The 21,159-nt window shown below is 54.2% G+C and overlaps 1 protein-coding gene across 4 annotated transcripts in view; it reads right to left on the reverse strand.

The window, feature by feature from the left end:
* Window positions 1–20,338, reverse strand: part of LAMA5 (laminin subunit alpha 5) — an 86,917-nt gene extending 66,579 nt beyond the window's left edge. For all 4 annotated transcript variants that reach the window (XM_035343904.1, XM_035343902.1, XM_035343903.1 and 1 more), the window contains exons 1-2: window positions 19,925–20,338; window positions 13,809–13,961 (exon numbers count right to left, since the gene is read on the reverse strand). In XM_035343904.1, the coding sequence (XP_035199795.1) occupies window positions 13,809–13,961; window positions 19,925–20,245 (474 nt within the window). In that variant the 5' untranslated portion in view covers window positions 20,246–20,338. The remainder of the gene's footprint in view (window positions 1–13,808; window positions 13,962–19,924) is intronic.
* Between the last annotated feature and the right edge of the window lie 821 nt (window positions 20,339–21,159).

Raw genomic sequence — 21,159 nt, forward strand, 5'->3', positions numbered from 1 at the left:
TATGAACTGTGCAAACCCACCTGTGCTGGGCTGCCATTGGCATGGGATTCGGGGATGTGCACGGCCACACAGCTGCTTGCACCACAGCAGGTGCACCTCGTCCAGATGCAGCCACAGATGCAGAGGTTTCCCCCAAATGGGGGGCAAAGACGCAGCTCCGAGCACCGTGCCCCAGACCTGCAGCTCTGGCTACAGAACGAGGTAAAAGCGTTGCAGTTGTGGATCTGCTGCCCGTCACTGTGGATAACGAACCCTCCACACAGAAAACGTACCCTTCTTGGGAAGCAGAGCTCCGACTCAAACAATTCAGGTGTCCTTGGGAGGTGCAGTGACAAACCCACACGTTTTTGCCTTCAGGTTCAACCACAAGAGGGCAACACCACCCAGACAGCCCAGGCACACGCAGCTGGTCCAAAGCCTGAGGTCTGCCAGGAGGTGACCGCACGCTGCGAAGCCACCGCTGAATGCTTGTAGGAGAAAAGGGAAAGGAAAAACAGAAGCAACTGCAACACTTCTCATCAGAGACAGTAATTTCGTGAGCTGGGCAGGAGACCCGGCACGCCTGCCCTGCAGATGGTGCTGAGCTGTGACCGAGAGGCAGACCCAGCCTGGCTGGAGCCACTGACCGAACGGACCAGAGAGCCCTGTCCCAAAACCCGGACCTCAAAAGTCTGGATGCTTGCTGGTCCCCCAGTCTGCCTGGGGCTACTGCAAGCACCTTCCCAGAGCTTCACAGCATCCTCGTTCTGATGGTTGGCAGAGATCAGGGCACAGAGAGCAGAGCCAAAGCCCGCCAGCCTCTTGGCAGCGACCTTGGGGCCGGTTTTCAGCCCCATTCTGTGAGCAGACCTTCACATGAGGAACTGCAGCTCCGCGCTGCAGCAGCATGCTTCAAACCCTCCTTCCTCAACCCTCAAACCCAGGAATTGCCTTGTAAAATTCTAGCAACTCAGAAAAACCTGACTGTCCTAAGGGTATTCCCACCGCTCTCCCTCTTGCCTTCCCCAGCCGGCCTGCGGCATCGCTGCAGGGCACACGCATTTACTGCCTGCTCAGCCCCTCCTGCCTCCCTGCTCCCACTGCCCAGCCCTGGGAAGGAACAGAGATAAGGGGAGCGCTGCAGAGAACACAAGGGCTTAAAAAAAGCTACGATTGAGTAGAGATAAGAGCTCTGGGTGTGTAAGCACGCACCGCTGGAAGAAAGACCACCAGTGAAAGAAGGGAGCACGTGTGCGATGGCACGTGTCCAGGGTGGGGGCACTACATAGCCACGCCACTTACCTGGAAGGTTAAAAGGTTTTTAAGCAGTGGCATTCTCACCCTCACGGTGCCCCTGCCTGATTAAATACGTCTAACTGACGCTTGCCGTTGTGGCTCCGTGCAGATGCTCACGGTGTCTGGGCAGCCCAGCAGGGTGGAAAGGGGCGCACAGCACAAACGAGCACCCTGCTGCGTGCGTGGGTGCAGCAGGCTCCCTCTGCACCTTGCTCACACCACAGATAACCGATTCGCTGTGTCTTTGTGTGGTGTGATCACCTCCGGGGAACAGTCTCTAGGCCCCGTAAGCTCCGTGTGACCCTAAGCTGTGCTCTAGATTGCAAATGTGGTGGTGGAGACTCGGGGAAGGAGAGCGCTGGTGCATGGCAGAGGCCGTTGAGCATCCTCCTCCCCTGGCTCGGGCTGGTGGTGCTACAAACCCAGGCTCCCTGAACGCTCCCAGCCTGCTGCTCCGACAGGCACCCTCTGCAAAGCCCTGCTACCAGAATCGTCCTACATAACGCGGCTGAATGAGGCTAACAACAAGCAGAGGGGGAAGAAAGTGAGGAGTTAACTGGATACAGAAATGACATCTCCAAACGCCACTGACTTGCAGCATCGAGCTGCAATCCCCTCTCTGCACCACACTCAGAGAGCTGGGCAAAGCCTGCTGGAAATGGACCTGGGATGTGTGGGGCTCTGCTGAGCCCACACCAGCTCCAGCTTCCCACCCAGTAAATGTGAAGCAAGCACGTCAGCGGCCAGCCCCAGCGACAGAACGAACCCGTTACAGGAACTCGGTGTAGCCCTCACTCGAAGCACACGATCCCCCGGGTTCCTCAATGAGACCCACTCATTTTTCACCCCGTTAAGGGAAAAGCAAACAGCTTAAACATTTCGGTGCCTACGTTAGGCTCCCAAGCACATTTGCTGCCTATCTTATCAGCACAGCTTTAGCAGCCTTTCTAAGTTGTTTCACGACTTTGGCCTTCAGAAGCCTGGAAAGGGGGGTGGAAAAACCCTCTATTCATACTTACCACAGCACAGCACATTTTCAGGAGGACATTCCTACCATCCAGAGCAAACAAATGGTCCTGCCTGTGTGTTTTATGCGTTAAGTTACAGTGATACCAACCCAGCTTCGTTGTGCAAGACAATTTCAATTTTCTTCGGAGTTCCTGGACCACTTTACAACTGGAGCCAAGAAGCCAGACAAAAGAACACTTGTCTCTGCTTTAGACAGGATGCAGGATGATTTACACCCCAGTTTTACCAGCTAGGACCCCAGCCTCATTGGGATGGGCTCTTCAGAGCATGCAGCGAGCCGTACAAACCTGGGACCCGCTCCATGGGCGAACATTCTAGGCTCTGTAATACTAAGAATTAAAAAAATGCAGTACAGGCTATGGTAAGACCCTTTTCAGTCATAACAAAGTCTTGCTGATTTGCCAGGTTTATTCAGGAAGCCCTTGGCCAAGTCACTGGCTGACAAAAGGAACACCCAAGTCCCCTTCCGTAAGGTAGGAATAGGATTTTGGTCTTTAGGCACTGGACGAGACTTGCTCAAGAAGCGAGCAGGAGCTGTTGCAGTAGCGAAGGAGATGTCTGGGGAGTTCCCAGGGCTTCCTGGGGGACCCAAGGCAATGACCCCAGCACAACGCAGCACGCACACAGATAGATGCCACCCAAAGCACCACGACAAACAGAGGCCAACTCATCTGTCCTGCAGGTGTAGGCAGAGCACGGCGTTAGAGCAGCAGCCAGGCACCAGCCTGCCCCGGCACCAGGCACCCTGCTTGCCCAGGAGACTTCTCTTGGCCTCAAGAGTTCAGGGCAGGAGAAGTTACCCATACCGAGGGGTTAAAACTCAGACACGACAACTCACTGCTTTCCTTGCCACCATCGTTACGGGCCTGGATTTGTTACAAAGGCTTTCTGCCATCACAGCACGGCTTCAGTGGCACCAAGGAGAGCCTCCAGCTGCAGCTGGTGAACGATGCAGGGACAGCCGACTTAACCACGCAGCTGAATTCACAAGCTGAGCACTTCATTTGCCAACAAAATAAAGAAGGCCCAGCTTGTATAGCTGTGACACAGCAATTTCACATCAAAGAGGATTTCAGACCCCGCCTGTCCGTAGCCCACCCAGGTTTTTTCTTTCCTTGCATTTATGGGATCACAAAAAAAAAAAAACCAGTGTCATACACTTCCCTCGCAGAGCTGCAGGAAATCCACCCCAAGCTGCATGCCAGCTTCAGCTCCGAGCGTTTCCTTGGGCTGTCCTGTCCTTTCAGCGAGGAGAACAAAGCAACCTTGGCACACCACAAGCAAATATTTCCCCCGTTCTCCTGAATGAAGTGGATATCCTGTCACAAACCTGTGCGCTTGGGAAGGGGAAGGAGGAGAAGGAAAGGGAAGAGGATGAATTAGCTAAAAATTGGCACGATCTGAGAGGTCTCAGCATGCCACCAAAGCCACTGAAAGGATTTCATTTTACATGGCCAAATGCTGAAGAAGAATTACTCACACGAACCTCGGAGGAGCTCTGAGCTCCATGTCACCCAAGAGCAGCACACTTAAATCCTTCTGAACGGGTCAGGAGAGGGATACTAGGGATGTCCAGTTCTGACACCCAATTTGTCTGGTTCTGACCCAGCTCTACAAGGACAAACACCATTCTGCTCTCCCTGTCTTTTATTTCCACCTTGCCCATTCTCAGGGCCAAGCAGGGGGTTTGGAAGGTCCCTTCCGTTGCCACCACCAGGCAGCAGCTCCAGGTCCCACATGTACAGAGAAGACCCAACTCCAGCAGGGTCCCTCTGCACAAGCAGGGCAAAGACACCGACGTGCTGACATAAATGCTGCACCAACAGCTCCCTCGGCCTTCCTCCTAAGGGGAAGCCTGGCAGGGGCCAGATTTCACCCTGGGTCCCTACCTGGGCCACGCTGATTTGTTAATGAAACCTTGCAGAAAACAACCCCTTGCACCGCGTCCCGACTGAATCGAGCTTCCAGACATTTCAGCCATGTCCCTTTTTTGTGATTCCTCTGCACGGTTCCTGCAAGCTCTGGCAGCACGGTGTTTAAAGCTGTTGTTTAAAGCTGTTGTTCAGTTGTTAGCAGATTTCAACAATACCAAACCTGACACGTGCAAGCAAGCTCATTCTTCTCCCAATCTGCGCTCGAGCCACGCACCACGTTAGCGTTTGTCAGCAGGTTTCCCACCGTGACACTGCCGTTCAGAGCCGGCTGACCCAACAGCAGCGCATAGCAGGGTCACGGCGGGATTAACATTCCCAATACCACTGCTAACACCAGAGATCTGCAGCTACAGCAGTTGTGTGACAGTTCGTACCGCTGCTGGGACGCGCAGAGCTCACGAGGGCGCAGGGTTTGTGCTCACACGAACCCCAGCAGCGCCCTCGTATTTACGGTGCCATTTACCGAGACCTGATGTGAGCCGGTGCCGAGGCAGAAAGCAACGGCTGGTAAATAAAGAAAAAAAAAAACACAAACCCCATTGTGGACTCCAGCCAAAATCTCCGTGCCCACTGCTTTTGGGTGAACGCAGACTTTGCGAAGGACTGAAGGAGGATTAAGCGGCAGCTTTAGCAAACAGCCAGAAGGCAGCGAAGCCACAGTGAAGGCTGTGGCACGGATTTGTTTGCAGTTGTACGTCTGTTTACTATTTGCAGCTATGTGCAAATAGCAGAAAGCCATTCTTTTCCCCTTCCGATCAGGGCTTGGCATCATCTGCATTTAAGCATATCCAAGAGCTGCCTCCAGCAGCATGCCAGCTGGGTTGTGGTCACAGGGAGCGCTCCGATCCACGGTGACGAGAGCCTTCAGGAACCTGTAAGCAGAGCTCAGCTGAGGGCAAGAAACAAGAAAGGGCAGCTACATGCATGCGTGAAAAACTGGGGCAGCTCTCAGGGCTGGCTGTTTGCTCGTCACTGCACGGGTTACGCAAACGACCACCCAAAGCCCTCGGAAGGCCCAGCAGCAGGTGCAGGATTTATTCCCAGGCACAGGGCACCAGCTAGAACAGTTACACGGACAAGCTTTGCCAGCAGGTCTGCTCCGAAGACACGGTTTTCGGCAGAAACAAGGCACAACGTAAAAGCCCTCAATTGTAATGCAGCTCGTTCAGGATAAAGTCACCTTATTCTAAACTCTGGGTATCCTGGTTTACCATTCAACACAGACACAGCTCTGCAACCAGGGCTTGCTTAATTTAACCCTGCTGGCAGGCCCACAGCTCCTCCAGGTAGATGTGGTGGGCAACAAGAGGTACGGAGCTTCCCACCACATCCAGGAACTCCTGTCTCTCTCCAGCCCTTGCTGTTCAGTGGAAGGAAGGACAAGACAATCAGACTACCATCCGAACACTTCCCTCCAGGAGCTCTGAGGTCTCCATGAAGAGGACTGAGAAAAGAGGAGGATGCCAAGTCCCCAACCGACGCTACCAGCCCCACCTCTGCTCTCCCTGTATCTGGTGGCTCCCTTCCCAAGGTACATGGGGCAAGCCGAGCGCTCAGAGGAAGCCAGCACCGTTGCTTCCTGCGCTGCACAAACAGGAGCTGGCACGATCCCGACCCACCTTCCATTAGCGGTGACCTCATATTAACAAAGGCCTTTTTATAGTCACACTTGGCAAGCCCTTCTGCGGAGCACAAAGTCACTCCTCCTGCCCTCGTCTGACTCCGGTGACCTCGCCCAAGGAAGCCCCACACCACCACACTGCCCTCACCTCCTGCAGCCATCCATGGGCCACCCAAGGCCGTGTCCTCCTCCCCGCATCTCCCCTTCCACCCGTCCTTGTTCCACCCTCTCCTCTCTGACCAGCTCCTCAGCACGCCTCTAGAAGCAGAAGCTGTGTCCCAGGGCTGTGGGAACAGGCCACATTTCCCTCGTTAGCTGCCACAGGTTACTCCTAAGCCGTCTGAAAGGCTCTTCTGTCCCATCACACCAGGCACGTGCCTCCCACCTCATCTCCTTTTTGTTCTGTCAAGCAGGAGGCAACGTGCCATTTGGGCACTGCCTGGCACCCCACGCAGGAGGGGAGATCTGGAATTTGAGGAGCACCGAGTCCAGAAAACAGGAAAGGGCTGAGGACCAAGGCTGGGCACAGCCCAGGGGCCCACGTTTACGGCTGTAATAAAAGGATGAGGCAGAGATGAAAGCAGGGCCGAGCCAGGCGTGGTAAAGCACAGAAAGAACGGTGTGGGGTGGGGCAGGCAAAATAGGCTTGAAAGAGCAGAGAAGCTGACTAGGCAGATGATGAGAGGTGCGTTTTAGCATTTTCCTTGCCAGCCCTGCGGATCTAAGCCAGGACAGGGATGGGGCAGGCAGGAACGGCTCCAGAAACCCGCCTCGGGAAGCAGGAATTGCCCACTTGAGAGGCTTCTCATCGTGATCTGGACAAGCACCAAGAACTGAACCCACTGTGCAATGCCACGGGAAGAGCACGTTTCCCAGCCCATTTCTGGGTTGCAGACACCAGCACGCTCTGTGTCAGGGCTGTGACCCTCGCCGCTTCCCCTGGGTACGCCGACCTTTACAAACGCTCCCTGCCACGTCTGTCTGCAGCAGGAAAACATCCCTCCAGTAAAGCAGAGGCCCGACTAGCTGGGTCTGGTCTGTTTTAACTTGCCTGGAGCAGCCACAAAAGGGGTCAGCCAAAGCCGACCCCGCAGCACGTGTATCTACACACATTCACACCCGATTCAAGGCACACTCTTGTTTACCAGCCCAGCCAAGCAGACACTTTCCAGGAGAACAGCAAGAAATTACAAGGCTTGCCTTCCAGCTATTCATTACAAACCAAAGCCTCCCCATACACCAGCTCCCAGCTTGCCTGACCTCTCCCCGGCTCGCACTCGCCTCGAGGCTTTCTCCTAATCTTTGAAGAATCCCAGGGAGCGGGGCAGCCTGGCAGGGAGGGAGAGCTCTGCTGCAGGAAACCTCACCGTCAGCCCCCTCGTTTCTCATCGCGCCGAAATTAAAAATAAGCAGTGAGGAATTACACTGGAAATCTCCCACGTGATTTTCAGAAGCGGAGTAATTATCTTTTCATCAGTTGTTACCCAGAGCTCTCCTAGGGGGAAGGCTGAGGCTGAATTTTAACACCTGAGTTCTCCTTAGCCGGTTCAGGTCCAGGCAGAGCAAGCAGAGCCTCTGGGGAGATTAAGCAGCTGAAGCACAAGGGTCATTTGTGCAAGATGCAAAGGCCAGTCAGAAATTACCTCCGCGGAAATCACAAAAGGTGCCACGATGATGAGTGATCTGCTCAGAGCCTCCTCCTCCACCGGGAGCCTTCAATTCTCAGTGCTCATAGCCTGGCACGGCTGCCAGGCATGGCACGTCTTTTGGGAATCAAATGCTGCAAGTGCAACGCCACCTACTCACTGCAGAGCTGGAAAATGATTGTAAGCAGCGCTGGTTCGTGACATAAGTAAACATAACACAGAATTCAAATTCACGCGTCACCCGTGATGTACCTCAAGTGATGCTCTGCGCGTCTTCTCTCTTACAGCCACCAGCACTAGCAGTAACAAAGAAGAAAAAAGGATCAGCCTTGGCTGCTCTGGATCCTGGAAAAGGGAACTTGGTACCTGACTTGGCACGGCTGCTTGGAAGGGAGGGGATGGGTTTGCTCTCGCTGCTGGAGCGGACAGACCCCCACTTGATTAACAACTGAGCGCTCCCTTCCCGCTCACCTGAGCACACAACTGCTAGAGCCAGGAGTCCTGTGGGAGCCGGCAGGAAGCACAGAGAGGTCAAGAAGGGCTAAGCAAAGGCAAAAAAAAAAATCTCCCCTATTCAGGATTAAAAAAAAAAAGCTCCTGATCTGGGCCAGGGGAACTGCAAGTTTGAAAGAAAGAGAACAGATTTCACAAGTGAAGCTATTTTAAACAATAAAGGGGAAAATATATTGGGAGAGAAGATCCACACAGCTGGGCTGAGCGCCAGCTCTCAGCACCGTGTGCTCTCACACTCACACCTTTCCAGCTTTTCCCAGGGAAGCATCACAAACAGGCACCCTGCTTCCACTAGACGGTCGTGTTAAAACGCAGCAGCACTGAACAGGCTCCAAAAGCAAGAGGGGCGCCACCAGCCATTTCGCACTGGGGAACCAGAATTCTGAAGCCTGGAAGCGAACAGAGATCCTGATCGAATTTTGGAGGACTTCAGGCAATTGTAGAGGACTCTACAGAGGAGAGGAGACTGTCGCCTCAGCTGCTGAAAGCGAGGAGGATTTCTGCTCAGCCTGCTTAACATGCTTTATTTTTAATACTGCTTTTGCTCCGAGAGCCAGAAAACAATTTGGAGAAAGAACGTCTTTGTTAGGGATTTTACGCCCCGGTCCTTTACTTAAGGTGCAAAATCTCACAGTAAATGTCACCGTGCCTCCCACCCCTTTCCCACAGTGACACCCCAGCACAATGAAGAACTAGAAGTCCTTACAGGGAAACATTTTGGAAAAAACAAACAAAAAACAACAACTAAAGACTATGTACAGAAGTCCTGAAATCTTCACCCGTGTTTGGAACGCTCTACGAGAAACACGTGCCAGGCAGCTAAAGCACCGTGTGGCCCCGAGGCAAATGGAAGCTGTGCATTTGCTAAAAACGTGGGTACAAGGATGCAGAAGACATCTCCACCAGGGGGGAGAAAGGGAAGAGACCCATCACAAGTTTCCCTCTGCGTACAGCGAGAATGAACAGGATGCCTCGGAGGAAAACGTTGGCAGCAGTGATATCATCCAGAGGCAAGTAAGAGATCTCACAGCAACTGACACAAAGGTGCAAAAGGAAGAAGGTGAGAAGTTTTCAGTTGAAAATTCTTCTCAGATGACCATAACCCCCATCCCACCCCAGGCCGGGGGTAAGCAGCCACTAGAAAAGCTCCCTTCCAGAGTAACCATGAGCTCCCCTCCTGGGATTGCCTAAGTTTTCTCATTAAGAAGGATATTTTAATTAACTAAGCCAGGGAATAAATATCAAATTCACGCGTGCTGATGGCTTCTGCTGGGCACAGGGAGGTAAGCTCAGCCCATCGGCCTGCAACGCTTCCCTTCCAGCTGCCTTTCAGAGAGGCTTCCTGCAGATCTCCGCCAGCAGCTCCCGTTGCTATTTCAACTCAGTGATAACAAACGGGAGGCTAGAGGCACACGTGAGAAGATTTCAGAGCGCTGTGAGGCGCGAGGTACTGCTGTACGATGCCCAACAGCGTTCCTTTAGCATTAGGCCAGGCAGCATTTCCACCCACTGAACCCAGCCTAGAACTTCATACTCATTACCAAGAAAACGGATCACACGAGAGGGACTGACTCGCTCCTGCAAGCCGGGCCTCACACCCAGAACCCAAAAGCATCCTGCACGGCTAACTTCTGCGCAGAGCAGGTCCTCAGGGGCCAAGTTCGCAGTGCAAGAGGGAGAGGAAGTAGGCTTACGCCCTGGAAATCCACCACAGGAAAAAAACACACCTCCTTTTGAGGCACTTTCCATGCTGTCAGAACAGCAGCCTGCCGGTTGAGGGCTGAAGCGCCCAGCGTGCCCTGTGCCAAGCAACACCTGCACTTCGGAGCTCAAGGAGCCTGGCACGCAGAAGGTAAGCAGCCCAACAGCGGCCAGGAAAAAAATGCTAGCTTTGGCAGATCCCTCTGTAACACGAAACTCAAAAAGGAGACTTCTCAAGGCACCCGGTAAGCTCTCAGCAACTCCCTCGCCTAGACACGGCCCTTAGGCTGCAGAAGGTGCATCCCAGGAGCTCAGCTCAGTCCTCCTCATCTCCCTTTTATCTTCCGAAGTTACCAATGACTGAAATTCTTGGTTGTTTTCTAATATTCTAAAGGGAACTACGTTTTAAGCAGTTAACAGCCCCGATCTCCCTGCTGGGTGGCAGAGGGGAGGGGACGCGGGTGTTTCGTGCTGCTGACCAGGGCGGAGGGGAGGCTGCGCGGCCCCCGTGCAGCCGCTGAGCTGCCAGACCTGGCTCACCCCTTCTGTGGGGGCTTTCAGCCATAAAGCCTGCTCCTGCTGAAATGAGATTTAAATACCTTTAGGGGTGTAAATTCGAACTCTGCTGTTCTCCAGCGTCCCGGGGCCGGCATGAGCTGGGGTCGCTGCCCAACCACCTTCCCACGGCAGTAATTAACCCCGGGCAAGCACTGGCACGAAGCTCCCGCTCTCGCATGACGGCAAGCATTCCTCTCCCCGGAGTTTATGATAAAGCCCCAGCTATCCATAAACAGCTCTGGGAAGGGCTGGCCTGGGTTCACCTTCACGCAAGGAAGATGTCAGGCCCTGGCAGGGAGCCAGCCATTCATGGTTCTTTAAACCTCCTGAGTTTTGTCAGCTCTGACTCAAATGACCTACTTGGGGAAAAAAAAAAAAAACCCTAAGAAGTCCATCACACCCTTTCCTCCCCTCCACCCACTGTGGCACTTAATCACAGCGAGATCACAAGGGACAATTTCCAGTGACGGTGAGTCACGGCCTCCTGTCCCTGTGCTCGGTGAGCACAATGCACAATGGTGTCCCCGCGGATCGCAGCACCCCGCGGCCCCTCCACCCCGTGAAGCCAGCCCCGTGCTCCATCACGGTGCCACAGAGCTGTAGGACGCAGCAGGAAAACCATGCAGTCACCCAATCATTCACCCTAAACGTATTAAAGCTTTAAGCATAAAATCAGGATTAAAGGCAAGGAAAAAAATTGCCCATTCATACTCCCCGCCCCAACAGCTCTGAAAATCCATCTAACCTCCCTCCCTGGAGCTGCTCGCCTTATTTCTGGCTCCCAAATTCACGTCTTACAAGGAAACCCTCAGTGACTTTTACTCCTCTCCCAGCTTTTCACCCTACCAACTCTTTAAAGCCAAAGCTCCCTTCCCAGGAAGGCAGGCACAGACACGGCAGCAGCAGGAGCAGCTCAGACGCAGCCCCCAGCAGATCAGCAGCCACAATCTCTTCCTGGGCCAGGGCAGGAGCTCTCAACTCCCTTGCTGATGAAGCTGTTAAGATTAGGCCACTGCTGGCACTAAGATGACGTGGTGCAAGTATTTAATACACTCCCGCCAGCTGGGAAGCCAGCCTGTGTGGTTTTTGCTCAGTTTTTTTTGGTTGTTTTAGAAAATAAAATCTTATTTGCTGGTTGTGAATGATATCCCTCCCTCTCTCCTTCCCATAGGATTTTCACATCCCCGTGAGGAGAGCAAACTCCCGGGCAGCAAGAGCAAAGACCAACAGGCTTTTTAATTAACTGCCCCTCTCCCGATTGCCACAGCCTTGCCAAATGCTGGAGAAACTCAATTCCAGCTGGTAATTGAGCAGTTATGGCTCAGGAGGGACATCGACAGCAGGGAAGCACCGCAGCGATGGGATGTTGTTGACACCACAGCCTCCTGTGCCAGCCCCTGCTGAAGGACTCTGCCATCAGCACGCTGGGCACCAGCGATTCCCCAGAGGGGCAGCAGCTTTTTGCGGCCATCAGTCCCTTAAATTAAATCTTAATTGATCCAAGAGCTCCCTAGAGGGTTACATGGAGCAAGGAGAGGCCTTGTTAGGCAGCCAAAAAAGAGCCCTGCACTCAGGCATGCCTCCGAGGGTGTTTCCTGCACCTTTCACAGGTATCCAAGGAATTTGCCAAGCCTGGCTGCCAGGTCCACCAGCCCACTCCAGCACACCCTGCAGACCCCCCTGGATTCCAAAAACTCCTCTTTATCCTCCTCCCTTTCAACCAGTCTCAACTTCAAAAGGAGGAAATTAGCGATTTTGTAACGTTTCATCTTGTTTCTGTTGCCTGACCCACCAAAACAAAGGAGGGAAAAGCAAAGACCTGACTCTCACCAGGAGCACAACCGATTATTAAGGCAATTACATACAATAAGGGCACATATTAAGAGGAAGCCACTGAAAACGGGGCTGATACTTCAGTTTGTGCTCCTGTTCCAACGAGCTGGGCAAGCGCTTACTTTCCAGAAGCAGGAGGGACGCCGAGCGATCTGTAAGCCCAGAGAACTCCCCACCAGATGAGACAAACTGCAACCAGCACCACGCCACTCGTGCTACCAACCTCGTAGGAGCAATGGTGCAATCCTGGCCCTCAGGGCGCAGTGAGCAAATACAGGGGGCTCAGGAGACAAGGTAGACTTACAGCAGCTCAGTTTCAGCAGAACTGCACCCCCCCCCCCCCCCAAATTATTCCAGGCTCTGTCTCCCAGCACTGCAGCTCTGAAGGCTGCAAGCCCACAGATGAGCCAAATTCAGCAGCTTGCAAGTGGCTGGCATGGCTGGATTAGCTGCGGCCTGAAGGCAGAAAAATGACAGTGAGTGACAAGGAGGAGGAGAAGCTCTCCAGGAAAGTTGGTCTTTGAGAATTCCTTTGCTGAAAGCGGCGAGCAAACAGAAAGCCACATGGCAGGCTGCCCCTTGGGCCGGGGGGAGGCTGCAAGCAACCCACCCACCAGCACAGCCCGACAGCAGGGAGGTTTCTGAGAGGCAGCAGATGCCACCTACGTTGGCTAACAGGCCCAGCACGCTGTGTGCAGCCCAAGAAGGCTGTGCCCACACAGCACTGTGCGACGCACGCTGTGCCCCGGGCAGTCGGGGACATTTTGTTGGCACTGTGTATAGCACAGCTCTGGGTGGCTGCCACGCACGGGGGAGAACAGACCCGGGAGGGTGCTGAGAGGCTCTGAGCAGGGAGCAGATCAGAGCAAATCCTGGGGACTCTGAGTCTGCCTCCCCCATATCATCCCCCAAACAGAGGTGCTGAGGGCAGAGACGAGGCAGCACAGCACCACAAAGGAAGGGGTGTCCCCCTCACAGCAGTTCCCGGTCCATCAGCCAGAGATGGTCTCGTACCAGTAAGCAGACCTGTGTCCTGCAGCCCCTCAGGTCTCTGGTTTATAACACTTTCCTCTTCCTGCAGCCTCAGATGGGACATCTTCCCCGCTGCTTTCCCTAAGCCGAGGAAGGTCTGAGAGAATAGCTTGCTGCCAGAGGAATGGGCTAGAGGCTGAATAGGAGCAGCAGAGGAGGCGTGGGCTGGCAGTCATCGCTATTACAATGTTAATTCCCTTTGACTTGCCAACATTAGAGACCGAGCATCCATTGTCATCCTTTGTCTTTTACAGGAAGACCTTCAGCATGGGCTTACTGTCTTCAAAGAGCTTTAAATACACCCGTTAAAGTTTTATGGCACAACCTTAAATTCCTCAGGGCTGTATTTTTGTGTTCTAAAAGTCGCACCCCTTCAGGAGCCAGGTACTCCGCCTTTAGGGGAACGGCACCTGTGTGCCACGGGAGATTTTCATGACCCAACTTTTAGGGAGAACTAAAATAGTAACAGCAAATAGCACAGATGGCAGTTAATATTACGAACAGCCAGACGAGGTTTTTCCCTTCCTAGTTTTAACAGATCATGTCATTAAATGAGGAGGTCTCATCTCACCCTCCCAGCAAAGACCACTGAAGGACTTTAGAAGCACAGAAGGGCAGGTCCTCGCCAGCACAGCCTCCAACATAACCAAGGAGGACTTGGCTTACCTGTCCAAGGTCCAGAGTGACGTTGACCTGGTTGAACTCCAGCCCCCGGGAGAGCGGGGGGCTCTGCCACCAGCGCTCGGTCCCATCGATGGCGTTCGTTATGGGGTGTGCCTTGTTGCTGTTCGCCGAGGAGCAGATGTCGCAGTACTGGCCCTGTTGGAAAGCACAAAGACAGCATTTAGCTGTAGCCAGGAAAGCACGACTCAAAGCAGGCAGGTACCAGAACAGTTTGGAAAATAAAGAATCAATACATAAACTTCTTGTATGCACCAATTTAGAGCGGGGACTGAAAAAGGAACAAGAAAAAGCTGCAAAAACCCACAACAACCCAACGTAAAATTTGGCCTGCTCTCAGAAGTACCCCTTCCATATTTCAGGTATTTTTCACCATGCATATTCAGGTAGATTTCACTGTGCATTGCCAGAGGGGCTCAGACACAAGGAAGCAGTTGCCAGCTGCAGAGCAGGCAGAGGGAGGCTGAGCCTCCTTCCCACTGCATCCAGCGGCAGCCCGAGCTCCAGGGCCACCAGCCCGTGGCTCCTCTGCCGAGGCTGCCACTCCCAGCCCTGTCAGTACCCAGAGATCCTGACCTGGACCATTCAGTCATCCCTACGGACCCAGGCTGCCAGTTCTTCTGTCCAGCTCCGCAATCTGTTTCTTGTCAACCCATTCATTTCACAAGTATAGTCCTTTCAGCTACATTTTCAAGCTTAATGGTGTAGCAGCCAAGTCCCCTTTTGCTGGTGATGCTTCAATGCAAGGCTCGAAAGGGACAGCCCCTGCTGTCACTTGGCCAGGGACCTCACTGCAATCACTCTCATGGAGTCTCTCCTGTCTTGCTTTTGTGGTGCAAGCGTCTCTGTCAGCTCCCTGGACACGCTGCCAGGAAAAACAGCTCTGCAACTTTAACAGCACCTCCTGAGCAGGATCAGACAAAGACCCAAGCTGTTAAGGGCAATTCTTTCTTTCCTACCTAATGCACAAATGAATCTGACCCACTCTCAAGGAAACCTGCAAGTAGCCCCGAGATCAGCAAGGAACTTGTTTTGTGGAGCCTCTGTTCTGTCACTTGGCTTGCTGCTGCAGAGCCTGAAAGGGAACTCTGTTGCAGGCAATTTGCCCTTAAAAGGTGCAGTTATTCCCAGGCAAACAAGCTGCCCTTGCCTGTCCCAGCTGCAGCCAGCTTTAATATTACACCAGGTACACAATTTCAAGACAGGCAGTCTCCTTCCTGCTTACTCCACGTGCACCCCTCAGAGGGCTGAGGCAAGGCACAGCCACCCCAGAGATTTTCCAGATGCCCCAAACTTCGGAAGAATTGCAAGGCAAAGGGAGCTGAGAATTCCCTGCATTCTTGCCCACAGCCGTGTTATTTGCAGGCAATTATGCAATGCAAATTGTGCCAGACAAGCACACCTTTTAATTAACTCCTCTAGGAAGGTGAAAACAGCAGATGGGTAAGCACCAGGACAAAGAACAGGGCAGCTGGAACCACCCTGGTGCCAGGCAGGGAGCTCCCGCTGCACGGAGAGGTCAGGACATGTCCCGCTGGAACACGCACTGAGTAAGGAGGGCGAGCAGACCAGATAAAACTGACCCACTCCTGAGCACAAACCTCAAGGGGAACCGGTGCAACAGGTTGTGTGGAAACTTCTGCTGCACGATGCACACCGCTGAGACGGGGGGGAGAAGCGAGGAAAGGTTACAAAATGGGGATAAGCAACAGAAAACAAAGTGCTTTCATACTTCAAATTCTTGCTACGGATGCAAAAACCATTTCAAACCAAATGTTCGCATTGATGGGTGGCAGCCAATTCAGGCTTAGTAAGAGGGGACTAAAAATCAGGCTCAGCTGCTATACGTTTGTAATGCTGATGTTATCCCTCGGCACCGCTGAGCAGCCTGCCTGTGTTAGCTGCCAGGGGGCTGGTAACACGTCAACAGCTGAGCTGAGCTTGCTGTTAAAAGTATCACACCCCCCCCATGCACCAGTTGCTCGTTAGTTGTTTCATTAGAGCTGGACCTAGATCTGGTGGGAATCGCTTCCAGTTAGCTGTGTTTTTAAGTGATTCGTGCTCCTGTGCAGCATGCCAGGTCTCTGGGAAGCTCTGACATCAGTGGAGGATTTTAATTAAAAAGCAGTTGTGAGGTACTGGGTAAGCAGACAGCAGGTTACCAGAGCAGGAGAGGCGTGGATGTCACCCAAGGTATGCCACAGAAAGTTTTCAGCAGTGCAGACAAGATGCAAGGCAGCTCAGAGAACACAAAACTGCCACTATCAGAGCAGACTGCAAGGGAGAGAGATAAGGAGGGGATCTGAATGGAGAGCAGCCTCCAGAGACCTGCAAGGCCTGCTCCGGCTCCCATCAATAGGAGCTCTGAAGTTCCCCCCCAAGCATAAAGCCTAGCCCGGCACCCCGCTGGCATGGCTCGCCTGGGGGAAAGCAGATGGCTTTGTCCTGGTTTATCTGGCCTTGCCGTGACCCAACCTCCGCTCTCCTCTTCTAATTTATCGGCAAACCGCAGGGAGCGTGACCCAGCCTGGGCAGTTTGGGCTGAGGTAAGCGGGGCTGGAAATGGGGAGCAAAAAGTTGTATTGCAGACAAGGCAAGGAGGTGTTCCACGAGCTGTTACCGGGGCTGTCCTCCCAGATAAACCAACTGCTCACCCAGGCAGGTCTTGTCTCACCAGGTGTCTTCTGCAGGCTACAGCAGCTTGCCCTAAGAATGACTCAGTTTCAGCTGCAGTTGAGCCCCCCATGGCTCAGTGCCTTCACACATGTAACCACGGAACAGAGGCACACAGCAGCGGCCGGCCCACTGCAGCCCCCCACCCAACCCACACTGCGCCAGCTCTCCCCACCGTGCAGCGCCACGCAGCACGGGACAAAGAAATCCTGCTCACTGATGAACACAGGGCAGCAAATGCCACAACATCCAGGAATCAAACAGATTCAGACCTCCTCTGTTACACCGGGACAAGACCTCCTGTAAGCATCAACACTGCTCAGGTGCGACTCGACATGCAAACGAGCGCTTTGTGGCAGCAGGGCTTAGGCAAGGGCAGGTTTCAAACGAAAGCAAGAGAGGTGGTGACGTGAAATCAGTAGGGTTTGGTGCACGTTTTTAAATTCTAAGGTAATTGCCTCAATTAATGCCAGTAGCTTCCCTTATTGTTGTACTACTAATCCCCTGAAATCAAGCAATCATCTGCAGCCCTGCCTCGCTCGGAGCAGCAGCCCCTGCTGGCTCTGGCATGGCTCCGGAATAGCCCCCGGGCAGCTGGGTGGGCCGGGGAACCTGAGCACCCCCTGCGCCTCTGCCCCTGCCTGGGGAGACAGATAGCTTCCAGGCATCTTCGGTAAAGCCCATCAGAAGAATAAACCTGTAATCTCCCTTTTGTCTCAGCTTCAATTGATGGCTCAAAGGCACTTCTCATTAAGGTGGGCCTGCCCCCGCTGACTAGCAAGGGGAAGGAGGGAAGCAAACCTTCCTGGGAGTCCCTTTCAGCGCACCTCAGCATCGCCTCGCCTCACATCTCTACAGGCTGAAAAGCCTCCCGCAGTCAGAAACGCTGTCTTCTGCCAAAGAGCCCTCAATAAAGCAAAGGAAACTCCTTGAAAAGGTTCAGAGCCTTCCCACAAGCAGTGCCAAAAACCACTGCAAGTGTCTTTAGGGCAGCATTATCTTCGGAAGCTCAATGATTATCGCCATTTTAAGAATATCATGTTTTAAAGTGCATGAATTCCCTTTCCTAAAAGTCTACTACAATATCAAATGAAAACAGGCAGAAAACAAGCGACCGAACTCACTGACCGGGTGCTGTGTTAATGCTTTCCCCAGGTCTTCCATCAAGCAAACTTCCCTTCCCCGCCACAGCAGGTGGAAGTCCCTTGGAGGGTCCCAGGAGGCTTTCTTCCCGAATTCCCGATGAAAAGCCCCTTTACACCACGGCCGCGGCACGCACAAACAGCACCGAGCAGGTGAATGGGTAAGGGAAGGCACTCTGGTGGGACACGCAGATACCGAGGAGGTGCACACGGAGTTCATTATTGTCACTGCGGTCTGCCTAAATTGAACACTTCCCTCCCACCCCCCTCTTTGCTTCAGTCACCGGGTGGTGCCAAAACCCCTCAAGGGGATCAATTGGGAACTCTGACCTCTGCTCCGAGCCTCCTGCTTCCTCCCCTCCCCTTTAGGTGCTGCCTGTGGTCACGGAAAGGAGCTGCTACAAAAGGATTTTTCTAAAGCTTTCGGACCAACCAAAGGCCGCGGGCCTGGGGAGCGGTGCTCAGATCAAAGGATCCTGTGCCGGAGCCGTGCAGGGGACGGGAGGGGGTCGCTGTAAAACCTGCAGCCAAGGAGCCCCGCACGGCTGCTGGGGAAAGCCAGGAGGATTTGCACACCCTGCGGTACCAGGAAAGGGCTGAACCTGGAGGATGAGTTCCAGCTGCCCCCGAGGCTGGCACAGCCCCGGGGTGTATTTCTGAGAACACCGGTAGCACGGCGCGCGGTGCTAGGCTAGCCGTGGGGCCAGCACACAGGTGGGCAGGAGAGCGACAAACGCAGACCCACATCTGCCAGCTTTTCTAAGTAGCCTTATCCTCCTCGTTTGCTTGGCAGGTTATTCACATTTGTTTGTAACTGCACTTGCAGTCAATTCTTTACTTTTCTTTACTTTTTTCTACGTGAAAACTACCGTGCGGCCCTGTAGGCACAGGGGCTTCAGGTAGCTCCCGAGGCTCTCCCAGTACTGCTGCTTAACGCAGAGCTTGCTCGAGCTGCATTATTTTGCAGTGCAGCAACGTGGAACAGATCACTTTAAAAAGTGGCAAGGCTCAGAGGAGACTCCATCAGCTTTTTGCCCTCCAGTAACATCCTCAACAATTTCTATGACAAACGGGGCAAAATTCCACGTTGTAAACACAAAAGCCAGAAAATTCCTCGTACAGCACTGACTCAGGAGAACGCGGCCAGAATGAGAAAAATGCTTCAGAAGCTCATCTTACAACAAAGCCAACCCCAACAAAAGGCCAAGAAAGGCTGGATCCCAGAAGCTGACGCTTCCCCCTCGCTCTTCATCCCTGTTGCATTCAGGACAGACAATCCCACAGCCCCGCTGCAACAGGTGACCTGGCACCGTGAGCCCCGCAAGCACCAAGCAGCTCAGGCTGGTGCGCAGCAGCTGCTGGCTCTGCCGAGGGCTTCGTTGCAAGAGCATTTCGAGGCAGAGTTGCTTTTCCCTGCTCGGGCTGCCCCGAGGGGGGCAGCAGGTCCGGCGTTCCTGCAGCTAAACCTAGTGTTTTACAAGCCTGTTTACAATTCTTCTTCCTTCTTTTTAAGGGGGCCGGGGCCGTTAAACCGCGCAGCAGTTTTTACCATCTGCATTCCTGGCTGCGAGCTCCCTCCGGGCTGCTTAAAATGGGACCCCTGAGCTAAGTCACCTGACGCTCATGAAACGCTCCTCTTAACTTTCCCTCTGCTCATCCTAATGCCCCACCGCACACGGGGGACTTTGGAGTTAAGCCCCCCAAAGCTAACTATTATCCTGTATGTCACAGCCATTCTCTGGCTGGCAGAGGACTTCAGGCGCTGGCTCACCCAGGAGCGTTCGGACATAAAGAACCAACCCCTGTGAAAATAACGCCACGGGAACCCAGCGAACCGCGCTTCACGTGCGCGACTTCTGGGGAGCCCGGGAGAGCAGAGCACGTGTGCTGTGTGCCCTGGCTGCTCCGGGGGGCTTCCCACAGACCCCGGCCACAGCACTGGGGCCAGGCTGGGGGGGATGCCTGGGGGCACCCCAACCTGCCCCTCACCCCCTCCAGGGGTGCCCAAGCCCCCAACAAGCCAGAGGACACCAGCTCTGCATCAACTCCGACCACATGGGAAAACATCAGTGGGGGTCCTGGGGCTCTGCGCCCCCTCACCCAACCTCCCCACCTCCTCTGGCACCCACAGCAGGATGGCAGGGCTGGGACAGGGCAGCGAGGGCCAGAGAAGGACAAAGAGGGGGCTCAGCCTCCCCTAGAACCCCCGACCCTCCCCGGGGGGGGGGCGTACCACGATGCATCTCCCCCACCCACCCGCATACGAGCCTCCCCCAGCCGCCCTACCTGGATGGTCTGGTTGGGGTCCCCCCCGGCCAGCGGCCCCCCGACCAGCTTGCAGTACAGATCCTCCACGGCTCGGCGGCTGCCGGCTCCCGCCGCCTCCTCCCCGCAGGTGGCGGTGGCGGAGATGCGGGTGCCCTCGGCCAGGTTGAAGTAGGGCGGGTGCAGGCTGTGCCCGTTCACATCGCCGGGGAACGAGGCTGCCGGGCTGGCGGCGGCGGGCACGGGCACCGCCACCAGCACCAGCAAACCCCCCAGTATCCCCAGTAAGCCTCTCAGCAGCCCCCCCGGCCTCTCGCCGCCCCGCTCGGCCTCCCTCGCCATCTTCCCCGGAGGCAGCGGGGGCGGGCGGCCGCCTCCCCCGAGCCCCAGCCCCGGCACTGCGCCCCGCCGCGCCGCGCCCGCACTACTTCAGCCCCGGCAGGCGCCGCCTCCGGACCCCCCCTCGCCCCCCGGAGCCGGCCTCGCCCTGGGAACCCCCCCCCCCCCCCTTAGAAGCTTTAGGGGAGGAGAGGCCAAATGGGGTGAAGTGGTGTGTTTTTTTTTGTTTTTTTTTTTTTTTTTTTTTTTTTTTTTTTTAAGGAATGAAAGGGAGAGGATGTTCGCGAGGAACAATGTGGGTATTGTATCTGCGGCGCTGTGCTGCCGTGGTCTCGCTCGCCGGTGTTTTTAGGGCGTTAATAAACTCCGGTAGCCGATAGATTGTTTTATCTCCAGGAAAAGCCCTATTACTAATTAACAAAGCGTTAAAAGGTCCCACAGAACCCGACTTACTCTCCTCGAGGTACGCCGTTTGTTTTCATTAAATGGTGAAGATTTGCCTCTTCGTGGGGTGGAGAGGCTGGCAGCCCACAAAAGCCTCCAGCTTCTCACCTGGGGGAAAAGCAGAGCCACCCCAAAGCCTGCCCCCCTTCTGCCACCCAAGTGCTGTCCCCCCATGCCATGACCTGAGAGGGCAGACGCGCTGGTGGAAAACATCTTAGGGGTAAGAAACCGAACCCAGCACAGTTAGTTGTACACATCACCAAAACAGTGAGTTAGACACATCACCAAAATACTTTGACTTATCACCAAACCCATGAAAAAGCTGCTTTGATTTTCCATCACGTGCATGCTCTTTCTTTACACTAAGAAAATACAAAATAAATCAACTGAGATCAGGAGGCCTGGACTCCAGACATGGAGACCTATCGTATCTGAACCCCACAGGAAGAAACACAAGCTCCTAAGTGTGCCCA

The sequence above is a fragment of the Oxyura jamaicensis genome, chromosome 20, assembly GCF_011077185.1.
Source record: "Oxyura jamaicensis isolate SHBP4307 breed ruddy duck chromosome 20, BPBGC_Ojam_1.0, whole genome shotgun sequence".
Lineage (NCBI taxonomy): Eukaryota > Metazoa > Chordata > Aves > Anseriformes > Anatidae > Oxyura > Oxyura jamaicensis.